Source organism: Mytilus trossulus, chromosome 14, assembly GCF_036588685.1.
Source record: "Mytilus trossulus isolate FHL-02 chromosome 14, PNRI_Mtr1.1.1.hap1, whole genome shotgun sequence".
NCBI classification, from domain to species: domain Eukaryota; kingdom Metazoa; phylum Mollusca; class Bivalvia; order Mytilida; family Mytilidae; genus Mytilus; species Mytilus trossulus.
The window spans coordinates 24,056,651-24,078,281 of record NC_086386.1 but is presented as its reverse complement, the minus strand read 5'-3'; the positions used below and the strand labels follow the sequence as shown (position 1 = coordinate 24,078,281).

Below are 21,631 nucleotides of genomic sequence, written 5' to 3'. Positions count from 1 at the left end.
CAATTTTTGTAGATCAAGGAAATTTTGCATTTTTGTGGATATTTGATGGTTTTACCAATCTCTGAATACAACTCCAATAGAAATTTGTAATTGGCTGAAGATTCAAACTTTTTCCATGAAAGTTGGTATCCAATAAATAATAATGAAACCACAGTATCTATAACTTACCAGAAACTTTGGAAGCCATGTTACAAATTTGCCTGCTTCATCAGTTGTATTGCCCGCTGCATATATAAAAGCATCCCTATACTGAAATATAAATCAGATGGTTAGACATTTCACTTTTTGTAGATTCAGAAATTATAGCTAGGCTTTTAATAATGTGAATTATGTCATTGGATGTGTGTTGCATTAAACAATTGCATCCGATATATCTGGTGAATTAAACTGTGTGCAGATTTTCCTGAAAACACAATAATTAATCATACTTTTTTGTTTTTTCTTAAAAAATGGTGATAAAAAGTGTATGCAATAATTTCTAATTTTACAATATATTTTTCTTGGTAGTTTTTGAGACTTTAGATACAGAAGACCCATTAGTGGCCTTGAGCTGTTTTCTGCCATTTGGTCAGGTAGTTGTCTCTTTGGCACATTCCCTATTTCCATTCTCTATACTATTTTCCATTTTCACTGAGCTCTATCCATAGTTCATGATATTCTTAAATAGTCTGCAAGCTTCCAAAAGAACATTGATTGTTTTGAGATATTGCATATTTTTTGTCTTCACTCTCCTACCAAAAAAATCAGTTTCTGCTCATTCCTGTGTTGATCTTGCTATGTTAATTAAACTATCTTTCCCCCTCAATGTTAAATTCATCATTTCCCCTCAATGTTAACTTTATCAAACATCATGTTTTCCTTGCACTCTATTTTTCTCTCCATTGAGATCTCAATACAAGACTATTTTAATAATTCTGTGTTAGTCATTTCTTAATTTTGATTAGATTGAGATAATCAAATGATCACAACAAAGTAATTGATAAATTGCTACAGAGTTATTTATAGAAAAGACTTTTTATATCAAACATCACCTTTATCTGTTACTTACATTGAATTCATGCAACATATTATCATACCCATCACAGGCCAACTGTTCCAGCTTCTCTATATCAGAATCTCGGATGATTTTAACATAAAACTGAAAATATATCATATAAAAGTAAGAATTCATCCTTTTTATAACATAGACTTGCAAATTTCATGTTAAAGAAAAAACAAACCACTATTTAAGTGTACTATATATTGTGTTTAAAGGAGTAAAGGCAATATGTGTCCCCAATTTAATTAGCAAATTTAAAAATAACCATATTCGATCTTTAATTTGCCCTAATAAGACTGCTTATTTGTAAGACTCACATAAATACATTTTTGCATCATAACATCAACATTCTACATTAATTCCAATAGTACATGGAGAGGCTTTTATAAAATATTGTGTTTATACTTTATATGTTAAGACTACTGAAATGGTAAAAAAGATTAACAATTAAACCATACCTTGTCTATAAGATCCCTTACATCTGACCTCCTGGCAAATGAGGCAACATCTCGAACAGTTACTCCAGTCTACAATAAAGTAAATATCAAATACTTAATGTCGAACTGTCATTTACACATTACTTTTCTTTTAAACAATGATGATTTGTCCTTAATGAACATTCAAATATAGAAATATGAAATGGAAGAATAATTTTCCAAGAATGGAATGAGGGGGGATAGGACCTTTATCAGGACTCCTGGATGGGGTGTTTTTAAGCTGGGGATTTCGGGATTGACCCGTTTGGGATCCAGGAATTCTTTTTTTCAAATTTCAGGACGTCAGGATTTACTTTATTTTAATTCAGGACCTCGGGATTTCATGTTTTTAAGCCCGGTATTTAGGGATCAGGACCCCTCCTATCCCCCCTCTGGAATGATGGGAATAAAATTTTCAAACAATTCCATGTAAACTGTAGGTGTAAAACACTTATATTTGTATATCTTTTTCTTAAAGTTTTAGAGATCTAGATTGAAAACAGTAAGTCTCTTAGGAATGAATTACACAAAAGAACATTTTTAAAAATATAAAACTTACATTATCTCTATCAGCTAAGTAAGATCCATTTTTCAAGAGGAAGTTAAAGATTTCTAATGGAAGACATCCATTGGTCTTATCCAAGGCATACACAATACCGGTTCTTCCTCTCTGAAATAAAAATACAACTTGAAACATCATTTTGTAAATTTACTATTGCATGAGCATATCTCATAAATAAGTTGTTGACATTGAATTGAGAATCTGTCATAGAGATAACAACCTGACCAAAAAACTATTGACCATGAATAGAATCTAAAGAATGGGCATGTGAACTGTACGATATACTGTAAACCAACTTATTTTTGCGGATACTTTATTTCGCGTTTTACCCTTTCTTGACCAGTATTATGTGTAATTTCAAAAAACCATGTAGAGTGGGCTGTGCTTATATGTCCAACAACATATTGAATAAAAAAAGATTAACATATAGTATAAATAAACATGTACAATAAATATGTCAAGATCTCAATCTCCCTACATCTACAAAAGTAGTACAGACTATTTTAAAGAGTAGCCATCAACATTAAAACCAAATTGAATTGGTTTAATTTGCCACATTATGTACTTAAACTGTCAATCTATTTGTAAAACTAACTCTAAATAAAAGTTGCTTATAGTATAACTAATCGCCGTATTTGAATATCAAATATAAGACAACGTGTGACCGAAAGACGCATGGATTAAACGAGTGCGCAGCACGAGTTTAATCCATAGCGGCGTTCGGTCACAGGTTGTCTTATTTTTGATATTCAAATACAGCAATTAGTTATACTTTTTATTACATTGGCTAATGGCTTTTTAATGAAATTAATTTAGAAAATGTAAGGAACTATATGTTTTTCCTACGCATTCACAATTTGTTTTGATCCGACGTTATCGACGTCTTGAAAACGCCTATTGTTGTATGACGTCAGAGAGTGAAATAACCAAGTTTATTTCACATGTGAAATTATCGGTTTTTATTTAACTGGGAACTCAATGTAATTTATTGTAATAATATATTTTAACACCACTGTTTACCTCGTCTTTCAGTCTGAAGTTAGCACCAGATTTGAGAACTGTCATCATTATATTTTGAGGTGTATGGTTGTTTATTGCTTCAAAATACAAGGGTCCCTAAAATAAAACAAAAATGGTTAACAGATATTTGTTATTGGCTTTGAACAATTGAACAAGCTTTCAGTTACTGTGAGAATCTCAGATTTGTTCTTTGTGTTTTTGTGTCTTTGGTGTTTTTTGCAAGTTGTTTAAATGCTTTGTATCTTTCAGCTCAGTTATGCCCTTTTTTATTAATTTTATATAGGTCACTTTGTTCTTATGTTGTGCTGTAACACTACTGCCTTAAGTTAAAGGAGATTTTGGCACCATTTATGTTTTACCCCGTCTGTCAGTTTTCTCATTTGAAATGTTTTACATTTGTTATTTTTAGGGCGTTTTATGGCTGAATATAGCGTAAGGTTTTAATCAATGTTGAAGGCTGCATACCCGTAGCCAGGGGGGTTTGGGGGGTTCGGTTCGGACGATGCCCCCTTGAAAACAAATAAGCGCTGTTTAAGTAAATTTTCTGTTCAAATTGTGACTGTTAAAGTTGAGTTTGTGAGTCAAACGACCCCCGCCCGCCCCCCCCCCCCCCCACCCCCCCCCCCCCCCCCCACTCTTGGAAATTTCTGGCTACGGGCCTGGGCTGTATAGTGACCTATAGTTGCTTTCTTCTACATTGTTTTGTATTTTGTAGAGAATTGGCTTATTGACAATCATACCATGATATCTACTTTTTTTTATAAAGGTACAACAAAATATACTTGACAATGCATACATGTACTACCGCATGTTTGAAATGAAGAGCACATATTTACATTAGCTAGTCCAAGAATAGTTACTAATCATATTGACATTCCCCTTCTTTAAAGAATATTAATTCCACATACCCAAAAATATTCATTTACAAGAACTCTTAAATTAATGTCTGCTCCAGCTTCACATAACATCTTCACCAACTCAAAATCTTTCATCTTTAGGGCATGCTGTAAAATGTGGGGCTTGTTCAAGGACTGAAAATTAATACAAATAGTTGATACATTTGTTACTATTTAGAACCAGCCATTAAAACCCTTAGATGAAGTTGGTGTTGGTAAACAACACTATGGCATTTTTTTGGCAAATATTTTAATCTTTGCCATAAAAATAAATATGTTTTGCAAATATGTTAAAAGAGTGTTGTAAAACTATGTAAATGGTATATCCAGGAACACATTCTTCTCATCTTATACATTAACTAGTTTGTGCCACATACAAAATTAAAATGAGAACTAACAAGCGCAGATGATGTATGACAGATTTTAAATGTATGTTTTAACGTTGTTTTCTATCAGTTTCTTTTGAATGGAGATAACAATGTTGTATTTTAATCATTGACAACATCAATTGGTTATTTGATGGTCGCAAAAACCCGTTTACTGACTCCACTACACCTTGCCAGTAAACTTAATTTGCCACCATCAAATCACCAATAGATGCTGTCTGAGCTTAAGATACAATACAGTTATATCTCCTAATTCATGTCTCTTGTATGTGAATTCTCGATATAGAGCTATTATCTTTATTCATATAATTTATATAGGACAAAAACCTGTAAGCTGGTAAAAACTGTGTTTATAGTAAATTTTGATAACTGTAGATTAGTTCAGAACAGATGATGTTTCATCTTTTTATGATGAACATCTTTTGAAGGAGAGAGATTCACCCAACTATTTACATGTAATTACCATGTTGAGAAAGTTAACTTTACACCATGATTTCTTCAAGGCCATTCTAACTTTCTCATAGTTTCTTTCTTTTACTCCATACACAACATTCTGCAATTGAACACAAAAATCTAGATTTAATTTATGTATTACAAATCTATTTTTTAAACACAAGTATAAATGCACATAACATTGAATTCTGATAAGGTATAGTATTTATATGTACATAGTTGCCATACAACATTTATCTAAGGGCTATTCAAGAAAAAATTGTATGGGGGGGGGGGGGGGTTGGAAGGCACATTGTATTAATAATACATCATGGGTGATGGGTATCATAGCAACTTTTCTCACTATAATGCACTATAATTCTCAATTACAATTGTATGGGTGGCGGGTGCTGACAAAAACTGCCTTCCAACCCCCCCCATACATTTTTTTCTGGAAATTGGAAAGAATTCTCTTGCCTTCAGAAGTTTTGAAGATCAAACTATATAGTTATTTACCATTGCTCCTTGGATATCAAACAAATAAGTTAAAATGTTAGCAATAAGCTAACTAGCTAGTGATTACTCCATCATAATAATTCTGTTCTGTGATGGAAGTAAAAATATATCTCATGGTAAAGCATGCTTACCTGTCCTAAGTCAGGAATCTGATGTACAGTAATTGTTGTTTGTTTATGTAATTTATACGTGTTTCTCATTTTTTTATATAGATTAGACTGTTGGTTTTTCTGTTTGAAAGGTTTTACACTAGTAATTTTGGGGCCCATTATAGCTTGTTGTTTGGTGTGAGCCAAGGCTCTGTTTTGAAAGCCGTACATTGATCTATAAAGGTTTACTTTTATAAATTGTTATTTGGATGGAGAGTTGTCTCATTTGCACTCACACCACATCTTCCTATATCTATTATTTGAAGCTTGATACAAAATTTCATGAAATGTTCCAGAGAAAAAAAGTAGAAAAAATTTCATACATGACCATTATGTGTTAGTGCTCAGTAATTATTAAGTTTTTGGGTAAGGGATGTCAAAATACATTATACTGTAAAGCTGAGTGTCTTCATTTAAGTTTGATAACAAATTTCATGAACCTTTGATATGTATTGTTTTTAGACAAATGGGAAACCATTCCACATATACCCATAAACATGAAGTTGAGTGGTGACAGAGTAGAGTATTATTACATCAAGATTGCTAACAAGTTTGAGAAAACCTTGAAACCCTGAGAATATGTGATGAAAATTTCACTACACTGAGTGTCAAATACATAACCAGAGTTCATGAAGAATGTCAGTCCTCAGGATTTCACTACCAAAATTTTGCATAGGACTGACACAATTTTAGTATTTTTCAATAGATTAATAGTGAGGACAAGCAGATTTTCTTCAAGGACCACAAGAGGAAAAAATTTGTCGCAAACTCTGCATAACCAGGGCAATTCCAATATATATCTGGCCTTCTTTTCTAAAATTTCTTATGTGCAACAACAATGACAGGATGTACTTACCATGGTGGCTTTATGTTGGTCTAAGATAAGAACAATATCATGGAACTTGTGTGCAGCTGCAAACTGTCGCAATGTTTGACCATTCTGTCAAAATATACATTTTTACAAAATACAAAATACATGTCTGCATGCAGATAGATGCATGTAAAAGACAAGAAAATAAAACTAAAGAAATGTAAATTATTGGACATCTGATCTTTAAATATCAGTATCAGAGGGTTCAGTTTGCAAATATCATTTTGGGTTATGGTGTAACAAGTGACATTAATGGTATAACAGCCAAATGTAATAAAAAGAGTATAATCTGAATTTAAAAAATTCTTAGTTAATGCAATTCTGATAATTCTAGATGGTACATTACTTTATTCCATAAAGATTTCATAAATCAAATGTGACCAACTGTACCATTGCCTATGTTTTAGTAAAGAGGATAACAATAAAAGGAACTCATCTACTTTATGTGGTCTCTGGTTGAATGTTGCCTCATTGGTAATCTTACTGCATCTTCTTATTTTCATTTTAAATTATAAATACAGAAAAAAACAGAACGTGTGATTGGATAAATGTAATAGCAGCTAAATAATGCAATAATTCAAAGACATCAGTATTACTTTTCTAGTTTTATAATATTTATTTTACGAAAAAAAACATAGTTTACTTTCAACATTTTGAACTCTCAGTTATATTTACCATGTTAACATCCCTTATATAATGATAAGCTTTAAACCAACAATGTCAGAAATCCTTTATTTTCCCTCTTTATGTGATGACCAACTAATATTAAGCCCTCATGCTAATAATTAATTCACTCTTCATTGACTTAAAACAATTATCTTCTAACAAGTGTAATATATACTTTATCCTTCCTAAACTTAAGCTTGTGTCATTTGCTCACAGTATACAGATGTCTTATTTTAAATGGCACATATTCTTATTTGTATGTTGTGCAGTAATTCATACTGATCACTAACCTTGTAACTATCAACTTTAAACCAACATTGTAATAACTCCTTTACTCTCTTTACATCATGGTCTTGAACTGCTGTAAACATGCCAGGCTGCAAAAAAATAATTACATATTAATATATATAATCAGATTCTACAGTTGTATACCTTATAATATAAGTCATTCTACATCTTTCAATTTCCTTAGGGCTATTCCAGAAAAAAATGTATGGGGGGTTGGAAGGCACATTGTATCAATAATACATGGGGGATGGTATCAGAGCAACTTTTCACACTATAATGCACTATAATTCTCAATTACAATTGTCTGGGTGGCGGGTGCTGACAAAAACTGCCTTCCAACCCCCCCAATACATTTTTTTCTGGAATAGCCCTTACCTTATATTTGTCATTCTACACCTTGAGTTTTTCCCTAATGTTATTCATCATCATACATCATTTCAAGATATTCCCTAACCTTCAGTTTATCATTCCACATCTTGAGATTTCTGCTTAACTTATATTTATCATTCCACATCTTGAGATTTCTGCTTAACTTATATTTATCATTTCACAGCTCGATATTTCTGCTTACCTTATATTTATCGTTCCACATCTTGATATTTCTGCTTACCTTATATTTATCTTTCCACATTTTGATATTTCTGCTTACCTTATATTTTTCATTCCACATCTTGAGATTTCTGCTTACCTTATATTTATCATTCCACATCTTGAGATTTCTGCTTACCTTATATTTATCATTCCACATCTTGAGATTTCTGCTCACCTTATATTTATCTTTCCACATCTTGAGATTTCTGCTTACCTTATATTTATCTTTCCACATCTTGAGATTTCTGCTTACCTTATATTTATCATTCCACATCTTGAGATTTCTGCTTACCTTATATTTAACATTCCACATCTTGAGATTTCTGCTTACCTTATATTTATCTTTCCACATCTTGAGATTTCTGCTTACCTTATATTTATCATTCTAATGCAACAACGTTTGTAACGTTCATTTTGATTGGATAACATCATTTATTTACATGGCATCAATTGGCAATTGATGCTATTGGACGTTGGCACAATTACAGACGGCATATGACAAATTTTAAATACATGCTTTAACGTTGATTTCTGTCAGTTTCATTAGAATGGAGATAACAATATTGTATTTTAAGCTCCGACGGCATCAATTGGGGATTTGATGGTCTCAAATACCCATTTACTGTCTCCACTAATGCGTCGCCAGTAAACTTAATTTGCGACCATCAAATCCCTAATTGATGCCATCAGAGCTTTAAATACAATAAAGTTATCTCCTAATTCCACATCTTGAGATTTCTGCTTACCTTATATTTATCTTTCCACATCTTGAGATTTTTGCTTACCTTATATTCATCTTTCCACATCTTGAGATTTCTGCTTACCTTATATTTTTCATAAGCCTGTCTCCAGTAAGCATTTTCTGCAGCCATGTCATAAGATGTCTTTCCCCACTGTAAAATATAAATCAAATTTAACCCTATAAAATCAGGTTCAAAACACCATTTTTAGATCATTAAAGCCATTGCTTCTCAATGAAGTCTTATTTTAAGTGAAGGGGGTTGAGGGGTCCTGATACCAAAATCCTGGGCTTAAAAACCCAAATCCTATGGTCCTGAATTTAAATAAATCTAAATCCCAACATCTCGAAATTCGAAAAAAGAATTCCAAGATCCCGAAAGGGTCATCCCAAAATCCTGAGCTTAAAACACCGGATCCAGGAGTCCCGATAAAGGTCCTATCCCCCTCTTAAGGTTCTGAGCATTTGTTGTTGTTTGACAATATGTCTGGTTTCTACAATGCAAAAAATATGGACACTTTTTTAACTTGGTTGTTGCATTTCACTTGAACTTGGTTAAAAGATGTATTCATAACAGAAAATTATCTGTTGAACTTACACCAATAACAGATAGAGAAACCAAACAAATAAAGTCTTTTCATTTCACTTTTTATCAACAACTTTTGGAATTATTTTTTTTTTTCACAGTTTCTGCAGTAAGTTGAACAAGAATAATGCTATAATAAACGACAGTACATTGTCTGACAGCAAAAAATTGTACTTTTCATATTCTATGCCTTTTTTTATTACTATAAAAACAAATCTTCAGAAAAATGTTCTGTGTAGACTTTTATGCAAATTTCAAATTTAAAACAGAAAAAAATTCTTCGTTTGATAAAAGGGATTTAACAATTTTTCAATGGAAACATTAAAATCGAGAATAGAAATGGGAAATATGTCGAAGAGACAGCAACCGGACCAAAGAGCAGATAACACCTGAAGACCACCAATGGATATTCAAAGCAGCGAGAAAATCTAGGGTCCATGGGTGGGCTTCAGCTGGTCCCTAAATCAAAATGTGAACTAGTTCAGTGAAAATGGACGATACACTAAACTCAAAAACATTATCTGTTATTCATGTTACCCCTCATCTCGCTCATGTTTTGAACAGGGCATAAATAAAACATATTAACACATTAAATTATATTATCATGATGAAGAACTGTGTAAAATATCAGTTACTAAAAAGCTAATAACAATTTAGCATTTCCCAATATGTTCACCTAATCCTATATTTTACCTGATCTTTGAGATGTAAATCAGCACCATTTGCCATGACATCATACACATGTAAACAGTTCTTTTTAAATGTAGTAACATGCAATGGGGTGTAACCAAACTGAAAATAAGAGCGAAAAACAATATTAAAGAAAATATATCATATTGAAAGTTTTAATGAATGCTAAGTGATTAAATGGGGATGAAATGCTAGTTTTTCTTTAATATCACATGCCCCACAAACTTATATAAGGGTATGACAAATTCAATATAGATTTAATATGATATTGCTCTCTTCTCAGTAACACTGAAAACTTTGAATATTTCCAAACATAAAATGAATTCGCAATAGTATTTTAATTAAATTAAATGGCTGCCATCTCCCAAACAGATTTATTATGAAACAGTTCTTAAAGTCAGAAGAAACCTCAAATTAAAAAAAAATATGCATATGTTTTTTATCACAAAATGGATAGTTTTCATTATACAACTTATGTACATATATTTTTTTTCTGAGAAAAATGCTTTAATTTGTCCACATTTAGAAGAATTTTTCTTATTTTTAATTGCTGCTTCCAGGAAGCAATTTGTTGACATATTTTTCAGTATGCATAATGACCTGAGTGTAACCCTCCTCATAAAAATCCGGTGATCGCAATACGCATGGATCTGTTATTGAAATAAACAAATATCTGATTATACATGTTAAACATGTGCTCAATACCCATGCTTTTTGTGATTTGTTTACTATAAGGTGACAATCGGTAAAACTAGGCTTCAAAACACGACATTTAATGAGCAGCCATATTTGTTAAATAATAACAAACAGAGAGAAAAAAAAATTGACGATTGTATGATATATTTGGGAAAATAATGATAAAATCGTGCACAGAGGACTAAGTTTATGATATATACATGCATTGGTTCAAGAATTGGATGAACATTATTTTTCACCACTCACTTGTTTCATATGACTTTAAACAATTTGGAAACATATTATATACCCAATGAATTGCTTGGTTCTAATCTTTTTTATGTGAAAATGTATACTCTTTTTTACAACCATGAAAAGTTTATTTTATGAATTTAAAGAAAATAAAATTGCCAATAATAATATCAATGTATTTATGTGCGGTTCGTGTATGATTTTTGAAGTATGAAATTTACTTTATTGTGTTTTCACAATAGTTGTAAACCAGTTTTGGCGTTCAGTATATTATGAAAGTTTGCACGAGATTTAACTATCGAGGTTTGGGCAGTGACCATTATCGTACGTTTCATTTGTATTGAAGTTTAATTTTCATTAAAAAATCTGTTTTTTAATGTATTGAAGTTGTATGTAAAGAATTAATGTGTTTTGTATATATTTTGTAGATGTTTGATTGCTGTCTTTTACCGGTATTGTTGATTGTGTGATGTTTATAAACCGGGATTTTTTTTCATAAATGCATAGTTGCCGTATTCAAATCATGAACTGTTAATGGTGTTTAATATTAGAAATATTGTGATCTCTGGATCTATAGTTATTAAAATTGACATGGCCAAACAGTACATAAAAATGTATTTAGTTTTCTATTATGCCTTTATCGTATAAAGGTACATATCTGAATGTGCTCAGATATGTATGCTTTACAAAAATCTAGAGAGATTTAGCACATAAATACTTTATGTTCTTTTGAACAGAGTGAATTTAGAACATAATGTAATTTACATTATCACATAATACATGTAATAAAATACATCTAACTACTAAAACAACTTACTATAATTCCCTTCATCTTGAACTTATGTTGATATACACTTTACTGGTACAAAATGTATTTACAAAATTATCATTTTTTTTGCATCTTAATAATTATATACATGTACTTGAAATAAGAATGCAAAAGCATTATAAAAAAGGAACATGTTCATTCTGATATATCCAAGCAAATCATTGAAGGTTTAAATCAAGGTACAAATGTAATCAACAATTCAGCAAAAAAGCATAAATACGTTACAACAGTGATTTCTCCTCAAGCCTGTAAAATTAAGATAACATTATATTTTTTGTACCTTATTCTGTGCATTAATGTCCAGTTTGGTTGCTGTTAAAATATGGAAACAATCAGGTCTGTACATACTACATACATAGTGTAGGAAAGTATTGCCTTTCTGAAATAGTAACACACAACTAGTATATTGTAAAAAATATATACAGTCAGGTGCATTACTTAAACAAGTAACAATTAAAATTACCTATACAAGTAATGTTGAAAACAAGGCTTATTTAAATATAACTTATATAAGTTATTTTCTGAATATTATTTTTATAGGTGTCCAAGATTACAGATTTTAATAGCTATAAATAATTTTCACAGTTATCTAGTTATTTTTCCTTTGATATATAAAAACTAATTCTTCAGAAACATTAATTAACTTTCTGACGCACTTATCTTTCATAACGACGCTTCTGGGTCAAAGATTGGTCTCTAGGGACTATTAAATTATCATTTTCCTCTAAAATCTTGAAGGCAGACTGATATAAATAGATAGATATTTGTGAATTAATTAAGACCTGAAGTTATTTATAATTTTTAACCTAAATCAATTACATATGTGCCTTAGATAAGTGTAATTGCTATTTTTTTCAATTTTTTTAAAAATAACTTATTCAAGTAATATTTTTGTCATTATTTTCAAAGTAACCCCTTGTCTCTATACTCCTCTCAAATCTGATATTTTTTTTATTTTATGATAAAAATGTTGTTTAAAATCATGAAAACTACATTTAGTCTATGTTTCTATTGAAAATTTAAATAACTTTATTAAGTAATTTTATTATTTTTCAAATAAAAAATTACTTATATAAGTAATTAAAAAAAATTACTTGTTTAAGTAACGCCCCTGACTGATATATATAAATAAAAAGAAAAATATGGATAAAAGTTAAACAGACAGCAACTTATAAAATATGTGGTTAATATATCATTTGTATTGGCATTTTATTAATGCCTTCTAAAATTTGTACTGTTTTTTGTTAAAGCTTGCAATTTTTGTCCATTCTTCTTTTTTTTTACAAAAGGGGTTGGGTTTCAACTTGGGTTGGGTGGAGGCTCATGTATTTATTTTTTCTTTCTAAGGAACAAATTAAAGCTGATGGACTATCGCACAAGGTGAAATTGTTTTGTCCAACATGTACATGTAATATTGCATTCACAATCAGAGTAATCGATTTGTTCATATTACAATAGGGTTATCTAGATATATCTTCAATTTTGTTTATCACTTTAACAGTTCTATATGTAAGTTCATACTTAATACAGATAGATTGAACTCTTAAGTTGTAGCTCTTCAAAACTGAATTCTATTTATCAAAGAACATTTGTAAATACATGCATACTTCTTATGACAAAGCTTAAAATCAGTGTTGAAAAAGTAAGATTTAGATGTTTAGGTGAATATAGACTTACCCTATCCTTGAAATGGATGTCTTCTCCGTTTTCTATCAACCATTTCAATTCTAAATAGTTGTTGTCTTTTATAGCTTGACCAATTTTGGTCTGAAAACAAAATCAAAGTATGTTTGAAACAGAAAATATAAAGAGTGACTGACTTGTCAAAAGGTTAAGTCCTATGTAAACCAGTAAAATGGTTAAAACATTTATTTACTTCAAATGAAATGTATCTTTCTGAGTCAAATATTATGAACATATATGAAAATAAGCAAACACGATTAATTTTATAATTGTTTCTGACAAATAGGCTGTGCAAAAATTTGAAATCCACTGTACTGTATGGGTTTTGAACACTGTTGGCAGCTGTATTGATACCTGTGGATTTATTCAATGTAATACTGCCTCTAACATGTCTAATAGATAGATGTTTGATAATGGCAATTATATCAGATCTTCTTATTTCATGTTAGGCAATAAAAAACAGGATTTAAAATAGTTTATATAAACACTGACTCTGTTTTTGAAATTTCTCATGGAGCCCATATAATGCTTGTCTAGTAGTGCAAGAGTACAAATGTACATGGCTGATGTATTCAAAATCTCTTAATGGCTTTTTAGCTGGTTCTTTGAAATGAATTTACTGTTCATCAATGTGTCTGTCTGTAGTTTTTGTAAGATGGTGATTGATAAATAATCGTATATGCATAAAATTGTGTACAATGCATCAGTGTCATGAATATGCAGCAGCTTGCAATTTAGATTTAATAAATTAAAATGTAAATATTTTATTTTTTATTTTTCATAAGGTACATGTATATATAAATTATAATTAGACAGCACAACTGTTTTTTGAGCTGGTCAATATCTGTGTTGATGAATGTATTGTCCATTTTAGCAACGTTACATTATTACTGATGTGTTCAATATTTTTTGCTGGAAAATTAAATGTTAACTATGGACACTGTTATCAGAAAGTGAAAAACAATTACTGTAAATTTTTTTTTTCATGGATACTTTATTTTGTGTTTTACCCTTTCTAGTCCACTTTGCGGCTTTTTAAATTTACGGTTGTCTATTTCACTTGATGTAGTTTAATTATTAAGGAAAGATCTAAGTTTCACATATTCACAACGATTTATATTCACGTTATTTTCCTACTCGAGAAAGCTGTAGAAAAAAAACGCTCTCCAAAATAAGTAGGTTGACAGTACCTTAGCTAGTTGAGTCATTTCCCCTGCCATCCTTGTACAGCAGATATTTCAGTTCAAAACATACAAATAATCCCTGTCTGCATGAACTAGCAAGCTTTTAAGATCAACATTATTCTTTTCACACCAGCATGATCAATCATGTCTATAAAAAAATATAAAGTTTTCATTAGTAAGTATACTGACAATACATAGAGAATAATACATGGCAAAATCCGTATCATATGCCGTATCTTCCCGAGATATCAATATCAGCCCAAGGGCCTTTGGCCCGAGGGATGATATTGGTCGAGGGTGATACGCCATGTGATATGGATTTTGCCATGTATTATACGCTTTATCATATATTTCAACAGAAGAGTATTATATTTTATGAACTGTTTTCTGATCCATAGCACTGGGTTACCTTCAGTTCTACCATTTTGTCTTGTTCCAAAGGCCTTAAAAGAACTGCTCAATTATTTATACGAAGCACCTGGGTTACCTTACAATCTGTTGTTTTAAAAATGTTTTGTTTGTTATTGTATTTATTTGAGTGTTTTGCATTTCTTATAGTTGCATTTAGTTTGCCAACAAATATGTTGTGAAACTTGATGTTCGTGACGTCACATACCAAACAATGACGTCATTAAAAAAATTGACCTATTTTGATGAAATTTTTTCTTAAGCCAAAAAAAAACAAAAAACTGACTTCAATTAAAAAAAAAAAAAAAAAAAAAAAAAGGTATGCGATACAGGTTTTACCATGCGATACGGGGTATGCGATACGGGTTTAGCTATGCGATACGGGGTATGCGATACAGGGTAGGTGATACAGACTTGAAAAACGAACCTTTATTAGATATACAAAATAGCTGTATTTTGTACTAAATATATGATAAATATATGTAACATATTAAAATATAGTAGCATTGAATGTGGCAACAATCAGGACTTAGTAAAACAAAAATTGCTTTAAGGTAACAAAAAATATATTAAAAATTCAATGCAATGGTGCTTTATCCTGTGTGAGTGACAGAATCAATAGAAAATCAAGTTCTTTAAATGAATGGAATGAAGCAAGCTTAAGGTGTAATACCACCATTGATTTTCCCCTATTAGTCTTTGTTAAATTTGCACTTTTCAAAAAATTGTGCAGAATTTATCTTTGTTTCAAATAAAGAATAACTTGGCATGAGTAAAGTTTTATCCTGTCCAGTTCTATAGAAAAAGTTGCACATAACATTTCATTGCATATAAGAAAATAACCATCATTGGAAGTTAACCAATCAAATTTCTCCCCTTATTCTATCTGTGTACAAGGTTTAGGCACCATGTAACCTCAAGATTACAAAATTTTCTATAGAAATCACAAATAAAAATAATGGTGTTTTGAAATACCCAAGACATATGTTTATGACACAGAAATAATTTTACTGCAATAAAATGAAGGATTAATTACCTACAACGGTCAAATTCAAGGGAATATTTTTTTAGACCTACTTTTGTATGCAACCGGATGTTACGTACCATGATTTGGTGGTATTACACCTAAAGTAGACCTTTTTGTTCAATAAACTGAATGTGACTTTTTCCCTTTGTAATACTGGTTATTTCAAGCATTTCTGTCAAGTTTTGTCTTAATCAGTTCAATAGTTTTAGAAAAATCTAGTATAATGAAAGACGACATACAGCGATTGGAGCAAAATTTCTTCGACAAATCCAAACCAAGCCGCATCAAGATAGAATAGAGTGTGGACCAATAAATGATCAAATATCTATCTTATCTGCCTACAAACAGTTGGAAATGATACACAAGATGATTTTTAGGAAAATAAAATACCACTAATAAACCTCTTTGTCTTCTTTATAAGGTCTCTTTGGGTCAATTTATACCACTCATTTCCTCAAAATTTCAACTTTTCAGGCCAATAAATAAAAATATTGGGGTAACTTTCACTCATTTATGGTAGAAATGTTATAAGAAATGAGTAATTGAAGCATTTTAGCAGAATGAACAATCCATATTAAAGTTTACTGTCTCCAAGGAGGTTTCAATAAGTCCTTACGTAAAGTCAAATTTACGCCGCCTTCCAAAGAGGGACATAAAAGGCTTCTCTTTTAGTGAATAACTTGTCGTTACAACATTAAAAATAATTTCATCTACTTATAACTATATATTTATTTAAGTATTACCTAGGAAAATGTTATATCATAGTAAAATATAGGAAATAAGGAGAAAAAGCCCACCCCCTCCAAAAAAAAATATATGCACTTAGTATGGCTTATTCTGTCAACTGAATATTCATGGTACAGTCCTATTTCAAGACAATTTTCTCATAAAATGTGTTTTGGAGACTCAATCCACTCAGAATATTTCATTTTTTGTATTATTTCACTTAAATAGCAAGAAATTTTAACACATGAGATTACTCAAAAGGCCATAGGTGCATGTACAGCTTCCCATATTAGTAGACCTTTTTGTTCAATAAACTGAATGTGACTTTTTCCCTTTGTAATACTGGTTATTTCAAGCATTTCTGTCAAGTTTTGTCTTAATCAGTTCAATAGTTTTAGAAAAATCTAGTATAATGAAAGACGACATACAGCGATTGGAGCAAAATTTCTTCGACAAATCCAAACCAAGCCGCATCAAGATAGAATAGAGTGTGGACCAATAAATGATCAAATATCTATCTTATCTGCCTACAAACAGTTGGAAATGATACACAAGATGATTTTTAGGAAAATAAAATACCACTAATAAACCTCTTTGTCTTCTTTATAAGGTCTCTTTGGGTCAATTTATACCACTCATTTCCTCAAAATTTCAACTTTTCAGGCCAATAAATAAAAATATTGGGGTAACTTTCACTCATTTATGGTAGAAATGTTATAAGAAATGAGTAATTGAAGCATTTTAGCAGAATGAACAATCCATATTAAAGTTTACTGTCTCCAAGGAGGTTTCAATAAGTCCTTACGTAAAGTCAAATTTACGCCGCCTTCCAAAGAGGGACATAAAAGGCTTCTCTTTTAGTGAATAACTTGTCGTTACAACATTAAAAATAATTTCATCTACTTATAACTATATATTTATTTAAGTATTACCTAGGAAAATGTTATATCATAGTAAAATATAGGAAATAAGGAGAAAAAGCCCACCCCCTCCAAAAAAAATATATGCACTTAGTATGGCTTATTCTGTCAACTGAATATTCATGGTACAGTCCTATTTCAAGACAATTTTCTCATAAAATGTGTTTTGGAGACTCAATCCACTCAGAATATTTCATTTTTTGTATTATTTCACTTAAATAGCAAGAAATTTTAACACATGAGATTACTCAAAAGGCCATAGGTGCATGTACAGCTTCCCATATTAGGTGTAATACCACCATTGATTTTCCCCTATTAGACTTTGTTAAATTTGCACTTTTCAAAAAATTGTGCAGAATTTATCTTTGTTTCAAATAAAGAATAACTTGGCATGAGTAAAGTTTTATCCTGTCCAGTTCTATAGAAAAAGTTGCACATAACATTTCATTGCATATAAGAAAATAACCATCATTGGAAGTTAACCAATCAAATTTCTCCCCTTATTCTATCTGTGTACAAGGTTTAGGCACCATGTAACTTCAAGATTACAAAATTTTCTATAGAAATCACAAATAAAAAATATTGGTGTTTTGAAATACCCAAGACATATGTATATGACACAGAAATAGTTTTACTGCAATAAAATGAAGGATTAATTACCTACAACGGTCAAATTCAAGGGAATATTTTTTTAGACCTACTTTCGTATGCAACCCGATGTTACGTACCATGATTTGGTGGTATTACACCTTAAGATTGACACTGAAGTCAAAGCTGAAAGGTCAAATCAAATTGTCCACCTACAGATAATTTATAAAATCTTTTTAATATTTTTTTTAGGTCTGACATACATGTATTACAAAAATCTTCGTGTGATGTGTTTTCGTACTAATAACAATTTTCAATGCTTTTAGTTTTCATTGTTGAGTTTTTTATTCAGGTTTGTGCTCAAACTTTAAAATCATGTTCTGTCGAATGTTTTGAGGTATTTTAATTTTACTGTTTCCAATTATTCATTTTTATTTTGGAAAAATGGTATGTCGAAAAAATGCGTCATATGTTTTAGTATAAAGTAAAAACTAGATCAGTACTTGAACAGGAAATGTATATAAAATCTGGAAATGAGTATTTTTTAAAGTTGTGTAAAACTTCTGGTCATTGCTTGAATCACAATTTAAAAAAAAAATCTTTCCAGTACTAAAGCACACTTGTAAATAGTTTTTAGTTAATGTTCTATAAACTGAAATTGTAACATTGTGATTTTTATTCAGATTGGCACCAGGTTTTGTCTATAGGCATCATGGACATTATTTGGGGGAATTTAAAAGGCAATTTTCAAAATTTATGATTAAATGTGAAAAGCTAAGACTGTTTTCATCTTTATGTATTAAGGATAAATAAAAATAATTGTCAATAGAATATTCAATGAATGGAGTTTGAACAACCATCTTATATATAAGAACCCTGTTAATTTTAACTCACTGGTATGTAATTACAACGGCTGAAAAAAAACATGACAGTCACATGTGTCTAACAGGCAAAAAACATATCTGGACTTTATTTTAACCCTTCAGAATTTAAAAAAAAAATATTCTAGTAATGCATATTTTTGACATTAAATAAAAATGGCTAAATATGTCAGTTTTATTAAATTTGTTCTAACGTCTTTAAAAGTGACTTTAAATATGGTTTAAATTTGTCAAGTTGTAGTGGTGTTGTTGTTCTAAATATAGAAACTGAAAAACCAATAACAATATACATGTGTGCAATCAAAACTGATGAAATAAGGATGACACGAAAACATATCTCTGACATAACTCTTTTTAGAGGGGCTCTTTTACGAAATATAAATTGATCTGTTAATACATGTAATATTATATTGTGTTTTATATCAAATGTTTTAAAGAGGTGAGACTTTAATAAATTATTTGTTGTTGTTGTTTTTGTACTAAAACATATGACACGACGATATTTAGTATTGCAGACAAATTGTAATAGGGTCATCAACCATTAGTCAACCCCATATCTTACAAAGAGATCATTAATATATCATGTTATCAAAGTTTTTACTGGTAAATACAAATACCTGTATATACATGTACATGTATATGAATCTTTATTGGTTTGAATTTGTTTGTAATGAATCATATGTTTCAGTGTTGTTTTGCTGTCTGATTAAATAAGAGATCTTTAGATGGATGGAACAACATTGATTAACCAGTTTTATTCTCCATTATGTTTCCTTTTATATATATTAGATGATTCTATTATGTTTCCTTTTATATATATTAGATGATTCTATCTATATAGGGTGTTGTCATCAGAAAACAGTCTTAAGTATTCTGGGATATAAGGAATTAACATAAATAAGAAAAAAATTGGGCCTTAGATGTTACTCCAATTTTCTCTTATTATCAGTAGACTGTATGTGTACCTTTATAAGAAAATACCCAATCAATTCCAGGGTGTTATTGTCTATGCAGTAGTATTGTAATTCATACAGTAAACTATGAGAGAGACTATGTAAAAAGTTTTGGTTACAAATGTAAGTCCATTACCATGACATCAGTTTGTATGTTGTTATGATTTTTTGCTAGGTCCGGTTTATCATGGTTCAATAGGATATAATGCTCAGATTGAAAGCCATGCTGAAGATTGTCATTTTTAGGGGGCGTATGCAACGTTACATGTAGATTTTTTACTGGTATTGGGTTTCCTGATAATTCAGTGGTACATTGTCAATTTTATAAGATAAGTATGTCTAACTATACTGGTAGAAGGTCATATTACAATACAGTCTGTCAGTCTTCACACTTCAACTTCAACTTGGTTACTTAGTAACATCTGCAAGCAGACATCTCACTAAGGACTATTTACACATAATGGCAGAGCCTCAAAATTTTTAAAATTGCTCTAGGGATTGTAAAATTATTCTCTCCAAGCCAACAAATTTTCAAAAAATCAACCTCTAGCTTGTGGACTCAAAAGTTAAAGCTTGAATGCTGAATAGTGTATAATTATTTTTTTGGGAACTGTCAACAACTGCCTGACTGGTGAAATAAAAACACATGACTTGAAATGAAATTAGTCTACTACCAGTATTGTTATCGCCATGGCCAATTGGCAAAGTTATACAGTGACAATTTCTATACGAATTATATTTACATGGATTACTACATAAAACAGGGCTTAAGTTGAAAATAATCTTCAAAGTTTAGTTTGTTTTTTTGGTTGTCAGAAAAACCGGAAGTTGATGTTTCTCTGCAGATTCTAATTCTAGAAACGAGTTTCGGATTTTCTCCGGAAATATTGTTTCCTACTATCCGAAACTTACAACTTACAAAGAACAGATTAAAACGTTTAAGATGATCGTTCATAGTGTAAATGAAATGCTTTATTCTTTAGCCAACATGATTGCAGAAAGTAAGAAGTCGTAGAGCAAAACAGAAAAAAATGAAATCAAAAAGAGATAATAGACCGTGTAATGTATTGAGCCTTTTTATTGCTTAGAGGTTAAGTAGAAAATTTTTATACTTGCTCAACCTATTAACCATACTATTTGACCTACTGCGAGTTGTTCAGTTTTTACTGTTACTCCTGTTTCTCCTAAAATATGGGTGCAAGAAAAACCAGCAGGTAAACTGGTCAATATCAGAGCCGTACATATGTTTTTTTAAATGAATTCTCTTCTTTTGAGAAATATTAATTTTGTCATGCAATTTTTCACTGCTTACAACTGTCCGTCTGTGGTTTTATTTCATACGTAAACTTTTAAGTATCATTATGTTTTCAATTCATATTGTTTTGTTTCGTTCCGCTTTTATTTCGTTTCGCTTTTTACAGGTACCTCCCTCTTTTTGCCCCTTTTCTATTTTTGATATTTTAATCAAATATTTAAAAAATCAAACTTTCAAAAAGTGAAATAATCAAAATTGCACGTTAGGTTTAGTATTTTAAAAGTTTGATCAAATTCCTAAACTATCAAATTTAAAAACGATATTTAGAATTTTAATATTTCAA

At 30.5% G+C, this 21,631-nt stretch overlaps 1 protein-coding gene across 1 annotated transcript in view; it reads right to left on the bottom strand.

Annotated features, from left to right (window-relative positions):
* Positions 1 to 20,882, bottom strand: part of LOC134695629 (putative ankyrin repeat protein RF_0381) — a 29,291-nt gene extending 8,409 nt beyond the window's left edge. The window contains exons 1-15 of the mRNA XM_063556942.1: positions 20,777 to 20,882; positions 14,537 to 14,678; positions 13,341 to 13,430; positions 11,944 to 12,042; positions 9,911 to 10,009; positions 8,717 to 8,785; positions 7,304 to 7,390; positions 6,333 to 6,416; positions 4,843 to 4,932; positions 4,006 to 4,128; positions 3,098 to 3,193; positions 2,075 to 2,185; positions 1,498 to 1,566; positions 1,049 to 1,138; positions 169 to 249 (exon numbers count right to left, since the gene is read on the bottom strand). Of these exons, the coding sequence (XP_063413012.1) occupies positions 169 to 249; positions 1,049 to 1,138; positions 1,498 to 1,566; positions 2,075 to 2,185; positions 3,098 to 3,193; positions 4,006 to 4,128; positions 4,843 to 4,932; positions 6,333 to 6,416; positions 7,304 to 7,390; positions 8,717 to 8,785; positions 9,911 to 10,009; positions 11,944 to 12,042; positions 13,341 to 13,430; positions 14,537 to 14,566 (1,218 nt within the window). The 5' untranslated portion in view covers positions 14,567 to 14,678; positions 20,777 to 20,882. The remainder of the gene's footprint in view (positions 1 to 168; positions 250 to 1,048; positions 1,139 to 1,497; positions 1,567 to 2,074; positions 2,186 to 3,097; positions 3,194 to 4,005; positions 4,129 to 4,842; positions 4,933 to 6,332; positions 6,417 to 7,303; positions 7,391 to 8,716; positions 8,786 to 9,910; positions 10,010 to 11,943; positions 12,043 to 13,340; positions 13,431 to 14,536; positions 14,679 to 20,776) is intronic.
* Positions 20,883 to 21,631: the final 749 nt, after the last annotated feature.